At 41.6% G+C, this 22,820-nt stretch overlaps 1 protein-coding gene across 1 annotated transcript in view; it reads right to left on the reverse strand.

Moving 5' to 3' along the window:
* Window positions 1-21: 21 nt before the first annotated feature.
* LOC122815115 (zinc finger protein 2 homolog) overlaps window positions 22-22,820 on the reverse strand; it is a 100,306-nt gene continuing 77,507 nt past the window's right edge. Inside the window, exon 4 of the mRNA XM_044087361.1 lies at window positions 22-2,406. Coding sequence (XP_043943296.1) covers window positions 743-2,406 — 1,664 coding nt within the window. The 3' untranslated portion in view covers window positions 22-742. The remainder of the gene's footprint in view (window positions 2,407-22,820) is intronic.

Genomic DNA, 22,820 nt, shown 5'->3' on the forward strand with positions numbered 1-22,820 from the left:
TATTATCATTTGATAAGTGGGATATGTATGCAGTGCCATGACTGCAGATCTACACATATAATCAGTTTCAAGGAGGCCCATACTTTCTTCACAGAGAGGAATATACAGCCTTGTTAAACACTGATTACAAATAATCAGTTTCAAGGAGGCCCACACTTGTTAAACACCAATTTTATATATCACTTGATAAGTGGGATATGTATGCAGTGCCATGACTGCAGATCTACACAAATAATCAGTTTGAAGGAGGCCCACACTTGTTAAACACCAGTTTTATATATCACTTCACGCATAATCAGTTTCATGGAGGCCCACACTTGTTAAACACCAGTTTTATATATCACTTTACATATAATCAGTTTCAAGGAGGCCCACACTTGATAAGTGGGATGCATTTTTCTCGTTTTTCTCACTAACTGATCCGATTCCTTTTGGGGCCAGTCACCCCCAAACTACAAGTTAGAGCATGAAGAGCAAATTAGTTTATAGCTTGGGTTTTATCATACATGTCAAGGCTAATTTCAATATTAGTTTTAGTCGTCTGAAGTGCTCCTTATTGAGTTTTATTAGCATATGTTCATGTTTTATTGCCAATCCTGTGTCAGTACCCAAATATTTATACACTCTCCTGCTCAAATTCCTTTATACTGCATTCCGGCCCCAGACTGACATTTTCTAGGCACTGCAGCTTTCCTGCTTTAAATGTTGCTTTAGCACATTTTTTAAGCCCAAAATGACATTCTTATATTATCTGAGAAAGTTTTGACCACCCATTATGGGTATTCTCATGGTATACCAGATGAGCCTTCAGTCTGAAGCTTTTTCCACATGTTGGACAAACATGGGGTTTCTCTCCTGTGTGAATTTTCTCATGCACTCTGAGTACGTCCTTTCTAGCAAACCTCTTGTCACACGTGTCACATTTATACAGTTTCTCTCCAGTGTGAGTTTTTTCGTGGTATGTGAGGTGGGTCTTCTCTTTAAAACTCTTGTCACATGTTGCACATTTATATGGCCTTTCACCAGTATGTATTTTCTCGTGGGACTTGAGGCTTCCTTTTGTTGCGTACCTCTTGTCACATGTTGAGCACTTAAATGGCTTTTCCCCACTGTGGATGATCTGATGAGCCGAACAGTAATACTTTGACTGAAAACTCTTGCCACATGTTGAGCACGTGTAAGGCTTTTCACTCGGTTTCTCTTCTCCAAGTCTTTTGGGTTTCCCAGTGTGGGAGAACTGATGAGTTGTGAAGGACTGTTTCCATTGAAAACTCTTGCCACATGTTGCACATGTATATGGCTTTGCCCCAGTATGAGAGCTCTGATGAGTTGTTAAGGAATGTTTCCACTGAAAACTCTTGCCACATATTTCACATTTATATGGTTTCTTCCCACTATGAATTTTCTCATGGACTATGAGCCTGTCCTTCCTTATAAAACTCTTGCCACATGTGGCACATGCATATGGCTTTTCTGCAACATGGGTTAATTGATGAACTGTGAAGCAACGCTTCCACTGAAAAAACTTGCCACATACTTCACATTTATATGGCTTCTCCCCACTGTGAATTTTCTCATGGGCTGTAAGCCCTTCCTTTCTTGCAAAACTCTTGCCACATGTGGCACATGTGTATGGCTTTTCCGCAATGTGGGTTAACTGATGAGCTGTAAAAGAATGCTTCAAATGAAAACTCTTACCACACGTGACACATGTAAATGTCTTCTCCTTCGGTTTAACTTCTCTAAGTCTTGTGTGGAGTTTTTCATGGTTCATGAGTTGACTCTCCTTTTTAAAATGCCTGCCACACATTGCACATGTATATACTTTCTCTACAGGTTTGATTTTATTATAAGATGGAACGTGGTCTTTTCCTGCAAAGCTACTCCCACACAGATATGACTTTTCCCCATTTTGGACTTTCTCTTGGTCAGAATGGCAGGCAATCTTCATAAACGTCATGTCATATGCTGAACATTTATGGCGTTTTCTTCCCATACCAGCTTTTTTTTGTATTGCCAGACTAGCTTTACATTTGGTCCCCTCATTAATTCCTTCACAAGTTTTGGAATTGCTGTTGCTGATGCGCGTCTCATCTGTAGGCCACTGCCTAATGTGCATCTGACAATGTGCTTCACATCTTCCAGAAGATGCCAAAGTGTCCTTGCAATAATCATTTGTGCAGAATTTCGCCACCTCATGAGTCTGCAGATGCAGTTTTTGTTTATTCTCCTGGCTGAAACTCCTGCCATATTCCTTACATTTATGGAATTCATTTTCCATTTGAATTAATTCATGCCTTGCAGCAGACGTCTGATCTGAGAAGTTCTTGACACATTCAGAATTCCTAAGTTCCTTCTTTAATGACATCCGACGTGGACTCTTCCTGCACTGTACCCCTTTATACGCTTAAAGAAAGAGTTAACAGTTATTGAACTTTTGTAGGACATGGCAATTGTTTACACAGAACATTATTACTATTTATATTAGGATTTTAGCATTAACTGTGAACAATGCATCATCACATGCAGTCTGTATTATGCATTTAAGCAAGCAAAACCTTATTTTTATAATATTTCTATACAAAAACAGAAATTTCTGTCAGCTGAGTGCCAAAAATGAGATATAAACAATCATCTTTAAAACTAGTCCTTCTCTTCCCATCGTATTGTGTCAGAACACATAAGCAATCATCCCTAAAACATTACCCTGCCACACACACGAGCACATGCTTACATACTTTTCAGATCCCTTTCATTCTGTTCAGCACAAACATGGGGCTTTTTCAAATGTACTTTTTTTTTTCTACGTTTCTGACAGCAGTTAGGCTAAGATGCTGGCCATTACTATTTAAGTAAAACTTTATTAATTTTTATTTTACTCCTCTATCACTTTATCTATGTTATTAGACAGAACATGTAATAAATATAAAATGTATGAATATATGAGGGAGTATTAAAACTATTAAAGGGGGATTAATGTGTGTGTTGGCAGATAAGCTCAGCAAAGCTTTGCATTTCAATAACTCGGCAGAATCATGAATAATTTATGTTACACAGACATGCACTCTGGAACAGTAAAAATCCAAAGAGGTACAGGCATAGAACTGCAGCTTAAATCGGCTGACAGCACTAGATAAACTAACATACTTTTCTTTTTGTTTGTGTGGCAACATAACATAACATATGTTATCAGAATAGTGATCTGTTGGTTTATGACACAGTTCTGTGCTGGCTGCCTTGTGTGTGTCAGCATGGGTCTACATAATAACAAAGTTCATACATACAAACCTTAGTAAAACAAACCTACTCCTGATTTTGCAGTGCATTCAACCTTGGTGTATTACATATATGTTAATATACAAGAAAAAGTTACTAAAGGTGGCAAAACAGTCAAAGTAAGTGATAACTGATCTGCGGTATTTATTTCATATGGCAGAAATGTAAGCAAACAAGGAGAGAAGACAGCAAAAAGATCTGTGAGAGACATGTAAACAGGAGACATTAATCACCAAAATAAAATAAGAAACTGTGATTTACAAACTGGCCCATCATCTCTGCCAGGAAGTAGAGAAGCAAGGTGTTTGAGAACAAAAGAAACAAATTATGTATATTCTTCACTGTAAGCCATGTAAGGAAGAATAAATGTTTAATTAATGCGGTGGTAAAGAAATAAAGCAGACAGATCATGGGGTACCCTGTTTCAGGAATGAAAGACGATAGGTCTAATATAAAGATGCATTGTCGATGGTTTGGTTAACACATGATAGATGTCCGACATAGAAGGAGTAATGAAGGTTTTGAAGAGGCGTTTACAACAGGTAGCAGAAGCCCAGAGCAATGACTTAATTGAAGAATGCCTTTAGAAGACCCAAGGATTTTCTTATAAATGATGGAGAAAGAAGCTGATGGTTTAGTACGATGCAAAGTTTCTCAAATTAAGAGGAAACTAGGGAGAATAGCTGTATCAAACGGTTATTACCTGCCATCTTATGCTACGCTTCGCCATAGGAACCTGCCATCTTACACTACGCTTCGCCATAGGAACCTGCCATCTTACGCTACGCTTCGCCACAGGAACCTGCCATCTTACGCTACTCTTCTCTATAGGAACCTGCCATGTTACGCTACGCTTCACCATAGGAACCTGCCATCTTACGCTACGCTTCGCCATAGGAACCTGCCATCTTACGCTACGCTTCGCCATAGGAACCTGCCATCTTACGCTACGCTTCGCCATAGGAACCTGCCATCTTACGCTACGCTTCGCCATAGAAACCTGCCATCTTACGCTACGCTTCGCCATAGGAACCTGCCATCTTACGCTACGCTTCGCCATAGGAACCTGCAATCTTACGCTACTCTTCGCCATAGGAACCTGCCATCTTACGCTACGCTTCTCTATAGGAATCTGCCATCTTATGCTACGCTTCGCCATAGGAACCTGCCATCTTACCCTACGCTTCGCCATAGGAACCTGCCATCTTACGCTACGCTTCGCCATAGGAACCTGCCATCTTACGCTACGCTTCTCTATAGGAACCTGCCATCTTACGCTATGCTTTGCCATAGGAACCTGCCATCTTACGCTACGCTTCGCCATAGGAACCTGCCATCTTACGCTACGCTTCACCATAGGAACCTGCCATCTTACGCTATGCTTCTCTATAGGAACCTGCCATCTTACGCTACGCTTCGCCATAGGAACTTGCCATCTTATGCTACGCTTCTCTATAGGAACCTGCCATCTTACGCTACGCTTCTCTATAGGAACCTGCCATCTTACACTATGCTTCGCCATAGGAACCTGCCATCTTACGCTACGCTTCGCCATATGAACCTGCCATCTTACGCTACGCTTTGCCATAGGAACCTGCCATCTTACGCTATGCTTCGCCATAGGAACCTGCCATCTTACGCTACGCTTCGCCATAGGAACCTGCCATCTTACGCTACGCTTCGCCATAGGACACACGTTAGACTTGGCTGGGAATCTACATAACTGAAGGTGACATATAAATAATTAAAATCTAGGACTTATCTGCTTCAGAAGGAAATAATTCCTTGATACAAGCACTAATAACATTAGCATCAATCATAAAACATTATATCCCTAACAAGCTACTGACCTCTGCCCTCCTCTTGCAAAGAAATGCAACATAAGTGTAAAGGAAAGCATAACTGGTTGAGGCCCATCATTGGTGGTGCAGCTGATCTAAACACATTTTAGGGAGCCATAACCTTCTCTACTGTGTCACCTCTGACTTTAAATCTACACTCATCCTCTGCTTAAAAAAATAGTTACATTAACCAGACCTCAAACCAGGCTGCTAAACTTCCTTACTGACAGAGTTACCTCCCTCTCTGCAAGGGACAATCATTTGTAACCTGAATTACTCCTCCATTTCCCAATTCAAAATTAATTTGTTGTGTTTAGTAATCATGATTTTGCCTTCCTTGTTTTAAACGTATTTTTCTGCCTTCTGATTCTCAGTGGTTCCTACCGTGAATGCATATAAATGGGAAGTACAGAGCCCAAAACATGATGGAATTGTCCAGTTACAACAACTACACATACAAAACTATGCAACTAGGACTGCACTTCCTCTTTAAATGGTACGGGACACCCAAACTTTGTAAGAGAAACTGAAGCTGGAAACAGCATCATTTACTAAGGGGTCAAACTAATCCAGACTGTTTCCATCGGAATCACCTTCAGTGACATTCTTAAACCAAACACTCATAAGGACTCAAGACTTAGATAATAACTATTCATATTTCTGAAATACTACGCTACTTCTCAAATGCCCCAAATTTGCCAGAAAATACCGGATTTTTTCTCAAAATAACTATGTGTCATAAAACCCAAAGCGGTCTTGTTAAACAGCAATTTCTTTTTCTAAACATTTTCCCCCCTCATCTGCCTCACTGACAAGCTAGCCATGCATCATTATTACTCTGTGCACCACCAGCTCCACAGCATCATCTACATGTAACATCAGTCTGGGCACCACCAGCTCCACAGCATCATCTACATGTAACATCAATCTGTGCACCACCAGCTCCACAGCATCACCTACATGTAACGTCAATCTGTGCACCACCAGCTCCCCAGCATCATCTACATGTAACATTAATCTGTGCACTATCAGCTCCACAGCATCATCTACATGTAACATCAATCTGTGCACTACTCCACAGCATCATCTACATGTAACATCAATCTGTGCACCACCAGCTCCACAGCATCATCTACATGCAACATCAATCTGTGCACCACCAGCTCCACAGCATCATCTACATGTAACATCAGTCTGTGCACCACCAGCTCCACAGCATCATCTACATGTAACATCAATCTGTGCACCACCAGCTCCACAGCATCATCTACATGTAACATCAGTCTGTGCACCACCAGCTCCACAGCATCATCTACATGTAACATCAGTATGTGCACCACCAGCTCCACAGCATCATCGACATGTAACATCAGTATGTGCACCACCAGCTCCACAGCATCATCTACATGTAACATCAGTCTGTGCACCACCAGCTCCACAGCATCATCGACATGTAACATCAGTCTGTGCACCACCAGCTCCACAGTATCAACGACATGTAACATCAGTCTGTGCACCACCAGCTCCACAGTATCAACGACATGTAACATCAGTCTGTGCACCACCAGCTCCACAGCATCATCTACATGTAACATCAGTCTGTGCACCACCAGCTCCACAGCATTATTTACATGTAACATCAGTCTGTGCACCACCAGCTCCACAGCATCATCTACATGTAACATCAGTCTGGGCACCACCAGCTCCACAGCATCATCTACATGTAACATCAATCTGTGCACCACCAGCTCCACAGCATCATCTACATGTAACATCAATCTGTGCACCACCAGCTCCACAGCATCATCTACATGTAACATCAATCTGTACACCACCAGCTCCACAGCATCATCTACATGCAATGTCCATCTGTGCACCACCAGCTCCACAGCATCATCTGCATGCAACGTCCATCTGTGCACCACCAGCTTCACAGCATCATCTGCATGTAACATCAATCTGTGCACCACCAGCTCCACAGCATCATCTACATGAAACATCAATCTGTGCACCACCTCCACAGTATCATCTACATGTAACATCAATCTGTGCACCACCAGCTCCACAGCATCATCTACATGCAACATCAATCTGTGCACCACCAGCTCCACAGCATCATCGACATGTAACATCAGTCTGTGCACCACCAGCTCCACAGCATCATCTACATGTAACATCAATCTGTGCACCACCAGCTCCACAGCATCATCTACATGTAACATCTGTCTGTGCACCACCAGCTCCACAGCACCATCTACATGTAACATCAATCTGTGCACCACCAGCTCCACAGCATCATCTACATGTAACATCAGTCTGTGAACCACCAGCTCCACACCATCATCTACATGTAACATCAAACAAATCTATGTCAAACCCATGCCCAGGTAAGCACAAAGGACAAGGTGTGCGAGCCCCACCTGTAGCTCCTTGCAATGCTCCTACTTTCCGACCACTACTGACAAGTGACACTGGATATAATTTAATTTTTGTTGAAAAGGGAAGAAGGAAACAAAGAGGATAAAACATTTAAAGGGCGGTCAGTGACCAGATCATGTAAATAAACAATCAGAACTTCAGAGTAGTACCGAGCACAGATAGTGTAACTTCAAAATAGTACTGAGCACAGATGGTGTAACTTCAGAGCAGTACCGAGCACAGATGGTGTAACTTCAGAGTAGTACCGAGCACAGATGGTGTAACTTCAGAGTAGTACCGAGCACAGATGGTGTAAATTCAGAGTAGTACCGAGCACAGATGGTGTAACTTCAGAGTAGTACCAGGCACAGATGGTGTAACGTCAGAGCAGTACAGAGCACAGATGGTGTAACTTCAGAGCAGTACCGAGCACAAATGGTGTAACTTCAGAGTAGTACCGAGCACAGATGGTGAAAAGTACAGTTTTGTACCTACCATAAATGTAGATGTCCGATAGGTATGCATCTGCAGTCCTTACATATGGGTTGTCCTGCCTCAGGCAGCCCTTCGGTCGGCTGGATTCCAAAGTCTGGGTCTGGCGTCGGCTGATGTCGCCCTCTCCCCGACGTCAGAGCGCCTGGGGTATAAAATCATCAGCCGATGCCATCTTCCTCAGTTTTTCTTGCCCCAGATGCCAGGTGCCCTCTAAGGAAGGCTAAATTTGGAGAGATGTAACAAATTCCAAACATGCACAGCAATATAAAACAAATACACCATAATAGATAACCCCAGCTAGCTATAAGAGGGAAAAGTACCCAGGAAATACCACCGAGGGGAAGGAGGGAGGGTAAACCTGACTGCAGATGCATACCTATCGGACATCTACATTTATGGTAGGTACAAAACTGTACTATGTCCTTCAAGGATGCATCTGCAGTCCTTACATATGGGTAGAATACCATAGCCAAGCTGGGTGTGGTAGGATCTAAGAAAAGGATGGTGTAGCTAAAATGCCCTGCAGGACAGCCATAGCAAAGCCTGCTCTGGATCTGGAATATAAGGGTAAGTTGTAATGCTTGGAAAATGTATGCATGGAGCTCCATGTAGCAGCTTCTAAAATGTCCTTGGTAGCCACCCCTCTTAAGAAGGCTGTGGAGGTGGCTGTGGCTCTGGTGGAATGAGGTCTAATGTTAGCTGGAACAGTTTTGCCATGAAAAGAGTAACATAATCGAATGCAATTCCCTATCCATTTGGAAATTGTCTGTTTGGAAATTGCTTTTCCTTGTACACCAGCAGCATATGCTACAAATAGTTGGTCAGTTTTTCTGTAAGCCTTAGTTCTGTCCAAGTAGTAGCGCAACTGTCTGTGAATGTCCAGGGTATGTAGAAGTTTCTCCCCTTTGTTCTGTGGATTAGGAAAGAAGGTAGGCAGGTGAATAGCTTGGTTCAGTGAGACCCTGGATACCACCTTTGGCATGAATGAAGGATTGGTTCTCAATGAGACTCTGTCCAGATGAAAAATAAGAAATGGTTGTACTGCCATGAGGGCCTGCAACTCAGATACTCTTCTTGCTGAGGTTATGGCCAGAAGGAAGGCAGTCTTCCAAGACAGGAAATGTAGTTCTGAAGATGCTGCTGGTTCAAAGGGAGGTAGAGTTAATTTTTCCAACATGAAGTTAAGGTCCCATGTAGGCACTGGTGGTTTCCTTGGAGGATTGATGTTTTTAATTCCCCTTAGAAACTGCCTTAGGAGTGGATGAGAGAAGACAGGTGGATCAGTATTGTATTCTGCTGAAATTGTTGAAGCATGAATTTTTATGGAAGAGTAAGAAAGGCCATTATGGAGCATTTCTGCCAAGTATTCCAGGATATGTGCCATGTTCATCACTGTCGCATCTAGGCCCTTTGTGGTGCTCCAAGTGCGAAATCTTTTCCATTTTGCTGAATATGCCTTTCTTGTGGAAGGCCGGCGAGCTTCCATGATGATGTCCTTCACTGTCTTGGATAGCTTATCCTGGTGAGGAGTCAAGGTATTCTCCAAGCTGTCAGCTGCAAGGTTTTCAGGCTGGGGTGCAGAGTTTTGTAATTGTGCTGTGTCAGAAGAAGTGGCCATTGTGGTAGAGGCCACGGTTTCGTGCGTGACATGCTCCTTAACAGTGGGTACCAGTGCTGTCTGGGCCAGTCCGGAGCTATCAGAATCACTTTTGGCTGCTCTGTCCTGATTTTCAGTAAGACCTTGGTCATTAATGGAAGAGGTGGGAATGCATACACTGTTAGAGTATTCCAGCTGAAAGAGAGGGTGTCCACTTTCCATGCTTGTGGGTATGTCCTTGAGCAGAATTTCTTCAGCTGATGGTTGTGGTGGGAGGCAAAAAGATCTATGTCCGGCCTCCCCCATGATTGTGTTATCTGAAGGAAGATGTCTGGGTGCAGCATCCATTCGTGTGGATCCATGATATTTCTGCTTAGACTGTCCGCCAGTATATTGTCTTTTCCTGGCACAAACTGGGATTGCAGCTCTATATTGATTTTTAGGGAAAGTTCCCAAAGATTCATTGCCAGCCTGCAAAGAGGGTAGGAATGGGTACCTCCTTGCTTGTTTATGTACCACATAACTGTGGTATTGTCTGTCCTTATTAGCAGGTGTCCTTGATGCAGAAAATGTTTGAAGGCCTCGATTGCATGTATCACCGCCAGCATTTCCTTTTGGTTTATGTGCATGCGCAATTCTTTCTGTGACCATAGTCCTTGAATGCATCTGTCCTCCATGTGTGCTCCCCATCCATGGTCTGAAGCGTCTGTTGTAATGGTTTGGCTGATTATTGGTTTGCTGAAGGGCAGGCCCCTGTTTGACTGGCTTGCTTGAGCCCACCACAAAAATTCCTTTTGAAGGCATGGAATGAGTGGTATCAAAGCTTCTAGGCTGTGACTGTGCTGAGACCATAAACTCCTTAGGTACCATTGTAGTTTCCTCATATGTAGCCTTGCTTGTGGAATCAGAAGAATGCAAGATGCCATGAAACCCAGGGTCTGCAGGAATTTCCTTGCAGTCAGCTGAGTTTGTTTTGTCAGATTTTCGAAATAATCCAGTAGTTGTCTTTGTTTTTCTTCTGTGAGAAAAGCCATTTGGGTGGTTGTATCTAGTTTCGCACCCAGAAAAATTATCCTTTGGGATGGAACAAGTCTTGATTTGTGAATGTTGACTGTATATCCCAAAGCCTGAAGTAGGCGGATGGCATAATTCAAGTGTTTTACCAAAGTTTGTTGGCTGTCCGCTTGTATAAGGCAGTCGTCCAGATATGGGTATATTTGAATCGCCTGAAGTCTGCAGTGTGCAATTACTGATGCCAGGCATTTCGTGAATACTCTGGGCACAGTAGATAAGCCAAAGGGCAATGCTGAGAATTGATAATGCTCTGAACCTGCAAGAAATCTGAGGTGTTTTCTGCAACTTTGTCTGATAGGGAAATGCAGGTATGCCTCCTTGAGGTCTAGAGTTACCAGCCAAGACCCCTTGCTCAGCATGGGAAGGAGTTGCTGTAGGGTCAGCATTTTGAATTTTGGCACAATGAGATAAGAATTCAGTGCGGACAAGTCGAGAATAGGCCTCCATTGCTTTTCTTTTCTTTGGACAAGGAATAGTCTGGAATAAAATCCTTGGCCTTGTTCTGTGAGAGGAACCTTTTCTATAGCTTTCATTTGCAATAGGTTGGAAATGTGTTTTAAAGCCTCTGCCCTTTGATTTGGTGGCAGGTTTGGCATGCCTTTTCTTTTTGGTAATGTATGAAAATGGAACCTGTATCCTTTGTCTATTATTTGCAGTGTCCATTTGTCCCTTGTAATACTGTGCCAATTTTTTGGGAATAAAGATAGCTTTCCACCCAAAGGAGCTTCCAATTGAGCCCTGGTTGGTGGGGTCAAGGTAAAGTCATTGAGTCTGTCCTTGTGCAGCAGTTGTAGGTCCTGCACTACCTCTCTGGTTAGGAGGCTGCCATTGACGTCCTCTGTAGGAGCCTCTAGCTTGCCCTCTACCTCTGGCACGCCTGTTCTTGCCTCTTTGAAATCTCTCTGTGTCTGGAAAGGACCAATTCTTAGAGGGCCAATTTCTGCTGAATCTTGGTGGTTGGACCTGGAGAAAATCTTTGACTGTTTGCACAGATTTAGCCTTTTCCTCAAATTTCTTTAAGACCTCCTGAGCAGTGGAGCCAAATAACTTTTGCTTTTCCAGTGGCGCATCCAGAAGCTTTGCTTTAACATGATCTGGCAGAGTTTGTTCCTTCAGCCAAGCATGCCTACGTATGACTGCACCTGTCATTGCTGACTGACATGAAGCTCCAATGCATCATAACCACACTGCAGGAAATGGTTGCTAACCTGTTGGGAGTTATGTACCAGATCCTGAAGTGACTTGCGATCTAGGGTTTCAGGTGAAGACAGTTTTTTATGCAATTCATCTAACAAATACTCTTGGTACTGTATCATATGGAATTGACAATTTAATGCCCTCATAGAAAGAGTGGAAGAAGTATACACTTTTTTACCCCATCTCTCTAAAGCCCTGGACTCCCTTTCAGAAGGGAGTGGATTTTTAGTAGTGGCAGATGCAACCCCTTTAGGGCCCTGGGAAATAGTTTCAGGGTCAGCTGAGTGGGCCTTGTAAAGGAAATGATGCGAGTCCAGGACCCTGTAGAACCTATCGGGTTTGACAGGAGCTGGAGGAAGGGAGTCAGGGGTAATGCTAGACTCAGAGTACACATCATCAATTACATTCAAAACAGGAGGAATAGCCAAAGGTCTATGCTGAGGTAAATGCAAAAAAGTCCTTAATCTCTTCCTGGAATCAGAGAATTCCTGGCCCTGCCATTTGAAATGCTCTTTCATGGAGTGAAGGGTCTCCCCAAAGGACAGCTCTTCAGGAGGGGAGGCAGAGGGAATAGATTCCTCTGCATCAGAATCCTCGTAGGCCGTAAAGGCCTCCTCCTGGTAGTCTGAAAGAGCAGAGCCATCTGAGGCCTCATCAGAGGACTGGGGATCAGTGGGCTCAACCCTGGGCCTTTTGTCTAGAGGAGGTTGAGAGCCCCTGTCCGGATGTGGCTGAGAGCCCCTAATTAGGGAAATAAGGTCCTCAGCTAAACTTAAAATCTGTGAACCTGTAGTGGATCCCTGAGGAATAGCCTTGGGAGGCAGAGATTTTGGCTGTTTAGCAGCTTTAGCCCTTGTGAATGCCTTTATGGACATGGATGCAGGAGGCCTGGCTGCTGCACGTGGTGGCGTAGTTTTGTCTAGGGATATGGTGTCGGATGTTTCCGGAACACCGGTTTCTGAGGGAAATTCTATAACCGACTCAGAAGAGGCCTCAGGGGCCGAGGTTGTCGGTTGTGCGGTTTCGATGGTCGGAAGTACCAAGGACTCGGTTTCAGCCGAGACCGAGACACTCGCGGTAGGCCTAGGCGTGGTTTCAGCTGAAACCACGGTCTGCGTGTGTCGGTCCTTGTCCTTCCGTTTTTTTGGTTAAATGAGAAGTCGGAGTCTCCGACGGCATATTGTAACAGTAACTAGCCCCAAAAAATTCCTCTGCAAACTCCGCCCGACGCCTAAGAGTGCGTCGGTTGAAGGAGGCACAGGCTGTACAGGCTGAGACGTCATGATCTGGGCCTAGGCAGGGGAGGCAGTAAGAATGGAAATCCTTATGAGGTATTTGTTTCCCACAAGTTAAGCAATTATTAACTTTAAGCATTTGATCTGACATCGGCTGAGGCAAGAAAGAGTCCCCAACGGGGTACTTAGCTTTTGAAGTCTTCGGTAGCTGAAGTTACAGGAGCTGGCCGACCGGCACTTGCGAACTGCTTCTGCTTCGGGCACCACGCGGCAAGAAAGACTGAGGAAGATGGCGTCGGCTGACGATTTTATACCCCAGGCGCTCTGACGTCGGGGAGAGGGCGACATCAGCCGACGCTGGACCCAGACTTTGGAATCCGGCCGACCGAAGGGCTGCCTGAGGCAGGACAACCCATATATAAGGACTGCAGATGCATCCTTGAAGGACATCTTCAGAGTAGTACCGAGCACAGATGGTGTCTGTCATCACCTTTTTTTGGTTCTGTGTTGTAATCTTTTCTGCCATGCAAACTTTGACAGTGAGTCTGGAATGCACGTTCAAATTTTGTTATAGTTTATAATTACATTATTATAGTTTATAATTTAGTTGCAGACTTCTTTTTAATACATCTCTCTGTCTGTCTGAGAGTCACAAATACTCTGTTAAAATCTGACCTGAGGATGGGAGGTTCACTACAAAGCCAACTCCAAAATGTTTTGACTGACAATTTTGTCACTGTACAATATCCTGTGGTCACTACATCCAATCCCAATACTGCAGGAGCTCTGCCACAAGCCAACCTCCCAAATGGTTTCACTGAGAATTTTGTCATTGTATAATGTAAGCAAATTTAGCTAGAAGAACGTTGCTGTGTTAACTTCAACTAGTCAAACACATGCCTGCCTGTGCTGTACATTGTCTTTAACAACCCCCCCTTGCACTCTAAGGACCACTTACTAAGTTATCCATTCTCTTGACCAGTACTGTATATGCCAATTACTCACTCTCCCTGGCTGTCAGGTTTCTGCATTCAGGAAATGAAAGAAAACCTGCTCTAGTATGTATCTCTCTGCTAATTGCTTTGTACTAACTATAAAATGATTACTCTCTGGTATAATTTGACCTGAAGTAGAGAGGTAACAAAGAAATAGATTTAGATTACTTGGTGTTAGCACTGTACAATTATAATTTAGAAAACTGTGAAGGGTATAGTAAAGGAACTGTTACCAGGGGTTGTGCTTAATGTTAACACAGGGAATAATGTCATTTACTATAGCAAGACTTACACGGGTCAGCTGACAACGGAAATAATACTGGCATCATGCATGAGGATTTCCAACATTGTATGGTCAAATAATGAAACATTAAAAAAGTTGTTTCCTCAAAAAAAAAAATAGGAACTCTACACCTGATATAGGGTTTCATATTTTTTATACATGTGAAAAAAATAAAGAATCTTTATTCTTTTCCCAATAAAGTTTAAGGCCTTTGGAAGGATAAACGTACAATATCTTATTCCCTTCGAATATCTAATGCTATGATTTCTAGATGTATTAATTCATCTTGATACCATTCAGCTTGGGCACTTCTAACTATGGCTAGTATGGTAAATACCCTAAAGTGAAAAGGTATGTTTTGGCAAATTTCTCAGACTTTATTAAAATTGGCACTATTGTGATTTCATATCATTATAACGTTAAGGACATTGATAATGATAATTAAAAAAAAAATCTTTAAATCAGTCAGGTTAACATTTTCTAGTACTTCTTGGTAAGTTTTACTTGGCTGTATCTGCAGGGTGTGTTCATTATTCCCCATAAAACAGCAAAAATGTTCAAAATCAATAAGAATTTTTGCTGGAGATGTAAAAAAAATTGAAAAGTCTGACTGCAGCCATATATTTTTAAAATGTGAAAAAATGAACAAATATTGTGAAGGGTACAGGACGATTTGACCCTAGACAATTCGTCCCCAGATGTTTTGACACCAGACTATTTGACCCCAGTAAAAGTCTCATTACCGCATTTAAAAGTTTATAACTTAAAAAAAAAAAAGATGTGAAAAACAAACGGAAACAAAAGCAAATCCAGCATTAACTTAAAACTGCAACATTGCCATTACTTGTATATCATGAAGAACGGGAGAGACATAATAATCTTACAAAACATAGACGTAGCTGAAAACTCCCTATAAAATTTAGTGGCTTAAAATAAAAAAAATAGAAGTAATTAACATTTTAATTTCTGGTGTATGGACATTCACACAACCTAAAAAAAACTCATGAAAACATTTTAAAAGGATTATATAGAAACAAAGTCGAAACAAACTAAGCATTAAAGGAATCATAGTACATAAACTACCACATTGAATGTCACGTCACTAACATTTTAATAACCTATGTGTGGGCATTCGCAAAAGCTTAAGAAAAATTGAGAAAGCATTCTGGATGCATAAAAAGGAAACATAGCACAAAAAATTAGGGATAAAATAAACACACCACATTAAGAGTTGAATGGTTATCTTCTGAGAAAAACGTGTAAACTTAGAAATCAAAAAACAGTATAAGGACAAGCAGAGCAAGAAACATAGCCAATAAATTAAAAATTCATCACAACAAAATAGGAAATTTATGTATTGCCACCTACTGGCTTCCATTAAAACAACAACAATAAAAACAAAGTTAATGGCAAGAAAATAACTAAAAAACGTAACAGAAGGGGCAAGCAAAAACGTAACACAAGGGTCAAGCAAAAATGTAACACAAGGGTCAAGGAAAAATGTAACAGAAGGTTCAAGCATGGACAGAGTCAGTGAAAGAAATAATAATATATTAAATTCAAACACTGTTAATTTAATTTTTGTGTGGTTTATCACTTATTTATTACAAAAATGCTGTTATTAAAATTTATTTGGGCTCAAATACTCCAGGGCCAAATTGTCCAATAAATATTCTCATAAACAATAAATGAAAATATACATATGAAAGTGTACATAATTGCATTTGGGTCGAATTGTCCAGAGTCAAACTGTCCTGCTTCCATTGTGAAGATTTTTATTTGGTTTTTAAGGGAATTGTCGAGAGATAGTTGAATAATACCTGGGACTCTAATATTAACAACTGCTCTGACACCTGTTTGCATAAATGCTTCACAATACTCTTTGATCTGAATACTGCTTGCAATAGCAAGGATGATAGTTACTTTAAATTGGAAAACTGAATCATCATTAAATGTCAGTGAGTCTCTTTGAACAAAACTGCAAGTCAAAAAGAAACTCTGAAATCAAATGGCAAAAAACTAATTTCAGATTAAATTATTTTAGATAAATACAATTAAAAATGAATTGTCGGCCACATATTTTAGAATGATCATTGTGTACAAAAGTGTGGTTTACTTGTTTATGCTCATCTGCAAATACTTTACACAGCTATTCTTGTTATCTTAACAAAAATAAATATATATATATTGTTAAGGAGAATCAAGATGTGGACTGGTACCAAAGTACAGAGTAATAAAACAGCTTTGAAGTACTAAAATAGTTACTGCAGAAGCACCCACACTGAAATATTTTGATGTAAATACGTAAGTCATATGCAAGTCAGAATTCATATGGTGCAGTAATTCCACAAGAAGATAAACTAGAATTTGGATGCAGTCATTTAGGCTCAAAAGAAAAGATATGCTCATGTAAAATAATCAGTGGCTACCCTCAGTAAATTACTGAGAAATGCTCAGTTGCATAATTGTAGCTAAGAAGCTATAAGCCATTACAGAATATATTTTAAGAAGTAATTGTCCAAGGCATCACACAGCCTGATTTTGTTGCAGTTCTGTGACTTACATGTGAAATTGGAGGCAGGAAAACTGATACATATAACAAATATGCAGAGTCACTCATGTGTACCACAGCCACAATAAGCTTTCTTACAGGATTGTGAAGAAATTAAATGGATAAACCCACTGTTACCTGTGACTGGAAGGAATATTAATGATATTCAGCACTAGCTTCAGAATAATCCTGAGATGCAAATGCCTTGTGAATTCCTTTTTGAGACTGGCTAGAAAAAGGTGCACTGTGAGGAATGAAATAAAAATATACTTTTCATTAAAAAATACATTATTTGTATGACAAAGGAAGATACTGCCAGCACAGCAATCTGGAATTTTGTAAATAATTATATGTTATTTGTGAATATCAACATGATTTATATAAGATGCTTGTGTTACAAATGTATTAGAACTGTATGTCATGTGTATGTCAAAGTGGTATAGAAGTTTGTGTTGAAAAGATTTTGCAGAGTGCTTAAAATGTAACCACAGTATGCCCTGCTGGAAGAGAACAGAAATGTACATACACTATTGTAACTGTTTACAGCTATATATTTTAACAGTAGAAACTGGAATACAGGAGGTTAACCAGAAAAATAGCTGAAATTAAATTACATTATGGTAGCTAGAGACAGAATGTCTATACTAATGAGCTCTCTGTATTGTCTTTAAGGTGAAATAATTACTAGTCTTGAAATATGACTTCCAGCATTTGCCAAAGATCTGAGGGCTATGTATTTTCACAGGTAGATGCTAAATACTGCTAGTTTCCAGCCGTGGGGGTTTCACCTGGGATAGTCAGATGACAAGAAATTATGTCTTTCTGCAAGCTATCCCAGCAGTAATATTTGAGATATTAATTTAAGAAGTCTGAAAGAGAGAGAGAGAGAGAGAGAGAGAGAGAGACAGCATTCTGTATTCTATCTTGGACCTGGCAACAACAACTAGAAGATCCATTCACCACATCTGCCTTGCTCTTAATTAAATTAACTAGGGTATCTCTTAGATACAGTCAGGAATATAATAAAGTGTAGCTCAGATATTTTTCCTTATTTATTTGAGACTGCTCTGTAATGTTGTTTTAAATGATTTTGAACTCTGATGTCATTTGTGAATATATACTGACTATTTTCATGTTTGTTTATTATTTATTAAATATATTTAAGCCGTTCACTGTGGCTGATCTGTCTACAGACATTTTAAGTTTTGAGAGTACTTGCATATTTATTTGGTGACACTGTGTGGTCTACTCCTAATAGCCTTGGTCAGACTACCATTTGTATTAATATTATATAGTAAGATTGAATACCCTTTGTTAAGGGCCTTAAATTAACTGATAAGGAGTTGGCTGGTGGCAGTGAAAACTACCTAATATTCTGGGCAAATGGGGGCATAGCTAGTAAACCTGTGCCAGCCTTTTTCAGGTGTGTGCGTGTGTAAATCATACCTCAAAGAGTGTGCGTGTCAGCTACTTGAGCAGGGATACAAAGTACGGGTTAGACAGAGAGGGTGCTAGAGGTCTTGGCTTGGCAACTCAGCTGAGATCTCAATTCTATAGTTGTGCCAGTAAGGAGTCTAATTCCGGGTCTGGAGAAAGAGGGAGAAACCAGCCTTGGACTGACTGTGGTCTCTGTATGCTTTTAAGGGAAATTGCACTTGATGCAGAAAGCTGCATATGGAAATACTGTGTGTGTAAATGTCATCCTGCCAGTGTATGCCCCCCACTGCTACCAGTGGTGAGGATTGAGGCTCCTTGATTACTGATCCAGTGACGGGTTGCCACATTACTGGTGGAAGTGGTAGGATCACCACATCACATATTTGGATTCAGTGGTGTGGATTTTGAACTCCTGTAGCCTATAAACAGTGGTCACTAAAGAAGGTGCTTGTACTCTCAAGCAGCCACACAGTGAACATTCAGAGTTTCATATCACAATAGTTTTATTTAGTTTTTGTTAGCTTAGTTAGTCAGGGAGAGCAGGCAAGGATGTCATCAGAGGATTATGACAAGCTGACAAGGAAGCAGTTGGCTGAGATGTGCCAAGGCAAAGCACTGGTGCATGCCAACCTGACTAAAGTGGAAATGGTTACAGCCTTAATCACAGCTGCATTGCAGACCAGCAACCAGGAGGACAACCAGGCTGGCCTTGGAGATGTACAATTCTCAGAAAATGGACAGTCCAACTTTGCCACAGAGGACTTAAAAATCCATACGCAGATAAAGAGACTTTTAACTGGAGGCCAAATGGTTGGAACTAGAATCAGCAGAGAGACTGAGACATCTGGAAGCAAGGTAAATGAGAGACTGAGATGTTTGGAGGCTGAAGAAAATGAGAGGCAGAGGCAACATGAAATGGAAATGCTGACTCGTCACCGGGGTCATGGAGGTAATGGGGAAGGGAATAACCGAACCCCAGAAGCAACAAAGGTCAGTACATTTCTTCCACAATTTACAGAGGGGATAATTTTGATAGTTTTATTCATATGTTTGAAAGGGTATGTAACCAATACAATGCTGACTAAGGGCTCTGGGTACGAATCATGATTCCCCTACTCCATGGTAACACTGTAACTGCTGTTTCTAAACTGTTTGATACTGATTGCTTAAATTATAATACAGTTAAAAATTGTTTATTAGAGTGTTTTAAGTTAACTCCTGAAGCTTATATTTTGTGAGGATAGACGCAAGGCACATGAAAGTGTGTGCGGTTATGTTCCTGAGTTAAGCAGTTATTTTCATAGATGGGTGAGTGGATGCCGGGTCACTACTTTTGAAGGGCTGGCAGACCTTTTGGTGAGGGAACAAGCCCTTGGCACTCTGTTAACCATATTCTCATGTCCTCAGGCAGACAGGGAATGCAACACTGCAGATGAGTTGGGGAAGAAGGGAGACCTATACCTAGCAAGCAGGGCATGACTGCACAGGAAAGGGATACCCAGTGCTGCACAAAGAGTCTAAGGGAACCCATGGTGGGCAGCCTAAACCACCCCAACAGAGTCCACCAGTAACAGGGGAAGCCTCTAGTTCAGGTACATGGCCAGGTTAAATATTTTAAATGTGACCATTGGGGCCATGTAGCATATAGATGTCCATGGAGGCAAGGTGGGGAACAAAAGGTGGGAGAGTCAGTAACTGGGAATAACAGAATGCCAGCAGTAAGTTGTCTGGAAACAACAAGGGTACCAAACTGCCACAAGCGGTTATATCCTATCATAGTAGATGGGAAACAGGCCACTGTTAAGAGACACACAGCATTTGACCTAACCATTGTGAAGCCTGCAATTGTTAATCAGGAGTACTACTTGCTTGGGCAGTCTACTCCAGTTACAGCTTTAGGAAGGACCCCACTCCATATACCTTTGGCTGGGGTTCACCATGACTGAGAGGGTGGAAAAGGAAGCAAGCAAGTAGGTTTGTTTGAGGATATGACTGCAGATGTCCTGATAGGGAATGATTTTGATAATACAGTACCTTGTGTGCATGCAGTCAGGCTTGGAGACAAGCATGTGGGTATGGTATCTGAGACAGGCTTAGTTATCAGACTCTACATTACAAGGCCTGAGGTAGGTAGCTAGTGAGGCACCTGATTCTCAAGGGAAGGGGGATCTGTACTGGGATAAAGGGTTACTGTACAGACAGTGGACATCTGAGGGAGGGCTAGAGTGTGAGAGAATACAGCAGTTGGTAGTTCCCAGAGCCTACCATCTGGCACTTCTAGCCATAGCCCATGATTTTCCCTTTGCAGGTCATATGGACATAAATTGTACAAAGAGACATATTATGCAGAACATTTTTATTTGGCCTGGGATTTCCAGAGATGTAACAGGGTACTGCAGGACCTGTGAGCAGTGCCAAAAGGTAGGCAAGGCAGGAGACAAGGTGAGAGCTCCTTTGATGCCTTTGCCTGTGATTGAGGAGCCATTAAAAAGGGTAACTATGGATACTGTTGGGCCTCTGAGTACCTCAAGTTCCACAGGAATGAAGTATATCCTAATAGTAGTAGATTATGCTACCAGGTAATCTGTGGTGGTGGCTCTGTCCTCTATCGAGAAAGAAAAAGGTGGCAAATGTTTTGTTAGAGATTTTCAGCAGGGTAGGCTTTCCAAAATAAATATTGACTGACAGAGGTGCCAATTTCATGTCAGACTGTCTGGCTTGTCTGTGGGAATGCTGTTGGGTGAAGCACCTAAAGACCACACCCTACCACCCCCAGACTAATGGTGTTGTGAACAAGTTAAACTCTTCACTAAAGACCATTCAACAGGCACTTGGAGACCAGTATAAGAGGGAGTGAGACAAATATTTGCCCCATTTGTTGTTTGCTTTCAGAGAGGTGCTCCAGGAATCCACAGTTTTTTCACCCCTTGAGTTGCTGTATGGGCATAGGGTGAGTGGACCTCTAGATTTGATTCGCGATGAGTGGGAGGGTGAGTGTGAATCCCACAGGGAGTGTGTTGTGGCATATGTCCTAAACCTCAGAACAAAGCTCAGAGAAAGCATGGGCTTGGCCCAGGAGAACCTGGCAGAAGTCCAACAGCAAAAAAAACTCTGGTATGACAGAAATGCTCGAGCTAGAGAGTATGCTGTGGGGCAGCAGGTCAGTGTTCTCATTCCTGTCAGACACAAGCTGCAGGCAGCTTGGGAGGAACCCTACAAGGTAGTAAGGAAGGTCAGTGATGTTAAGTACATGGTACAACTGCTAAGTAGGAGGCAAGGGTACAAACTGTACCATGTTAACATAATGAAACCTTACCATGACAGGGAGGCCCTTGTGCTAAGTATTTGCAGAATAAGGCAGGAGGAGTCTGAGGGGGATCTATGGCTAGAGAGAGAGCCAGCCAGCAAAATTCCAAATTACTATGAAGCCTACGACTGCAGGCATATGATATGATAGTGCAGCACCGCACTGGGGTCAGCAATGCAAAGGCAACTGGGATTTCAAGACATGGAGTTATTCTCAGATAGGTGTATCCCTCTCAAGCAAGGTTTCTCGAGGGTCACTTGAAAAACTAGCTTGAGTCTTCGGGGGGGGGAAGAAGTATGACAAAAGGAGGTACTGCCAGCACAGCTAGTTGGAATTTTGTAAATCATTATATGTCATTGGTGAACATCGAAATGATTAATATAAGATGCTTGTGTTACAAATGTATCAGAACTGTGTCATGTGTATATCAAACTAGGTTTGTACAGACTTGTGTAGAGAAGATATTTTGAAGAGTGCTTGTGCCTGAAATGTATCCACAGTGTGCCCTGCCGGAAGAGAACAGAAATGTACATACACTACTGTAACTGTTTAAATGTATATACTTTAACAGTGGAAACTGGAATACAGGAGGTTAACGTCAGACAAATAGCTGAAATTAAATTACTTTCTGGGAGATATAAACAGTCTATACTAGGGAGCTCTCTGGGAGCTATAAACAGTCTATACTAGGCAGCTCTCTGTGTTGTTTTTAATGTGAAATAATTACTAGTCTTGAAATATGAAGGAATGTAATTGCTTTATGACTTCCAGCATCTTCCAAAGATCTGAGGTTTATGTATTTTCACAAGCAAGATGCTAAATACTGTCAGCTTCCAGCAGTAGGGGTTTCACCTGGGATAGAGTCAGATGACAAGAAATTATGTCATTCTGCAAGCTATCCCAGCAGTAATATTTGAGATATTAATTTTAAAAGTCTCTTGGACAGAGCATTTTGTATTCTGTTTTGGACCTGACAACAACTACAAGAACCATTCACCACATCTACCTTGCTCTGATGAAGTAAGTTTCTAGGGAATAGTACAATTCTTAGATAAAAATCAGGAATATAGCAAAGCATATTTAGATGTTTTTCTTTATTTATTTGAGACTGTCC

Source organism: Protopterus annectens, chromosome 11.part0 (genome assembly GCF_019279795.1).
Source record: "Protopterus annectens isolate FY-2018-M chromosome 11.part0, PAN1.0, whole genome shotgun sequence".
Lineage (NCBI taxonomy): Eukaryota > Metazoa > Chordata > Ceratodontiformes > Protopteridae > Protopterus > Protopterus annectens.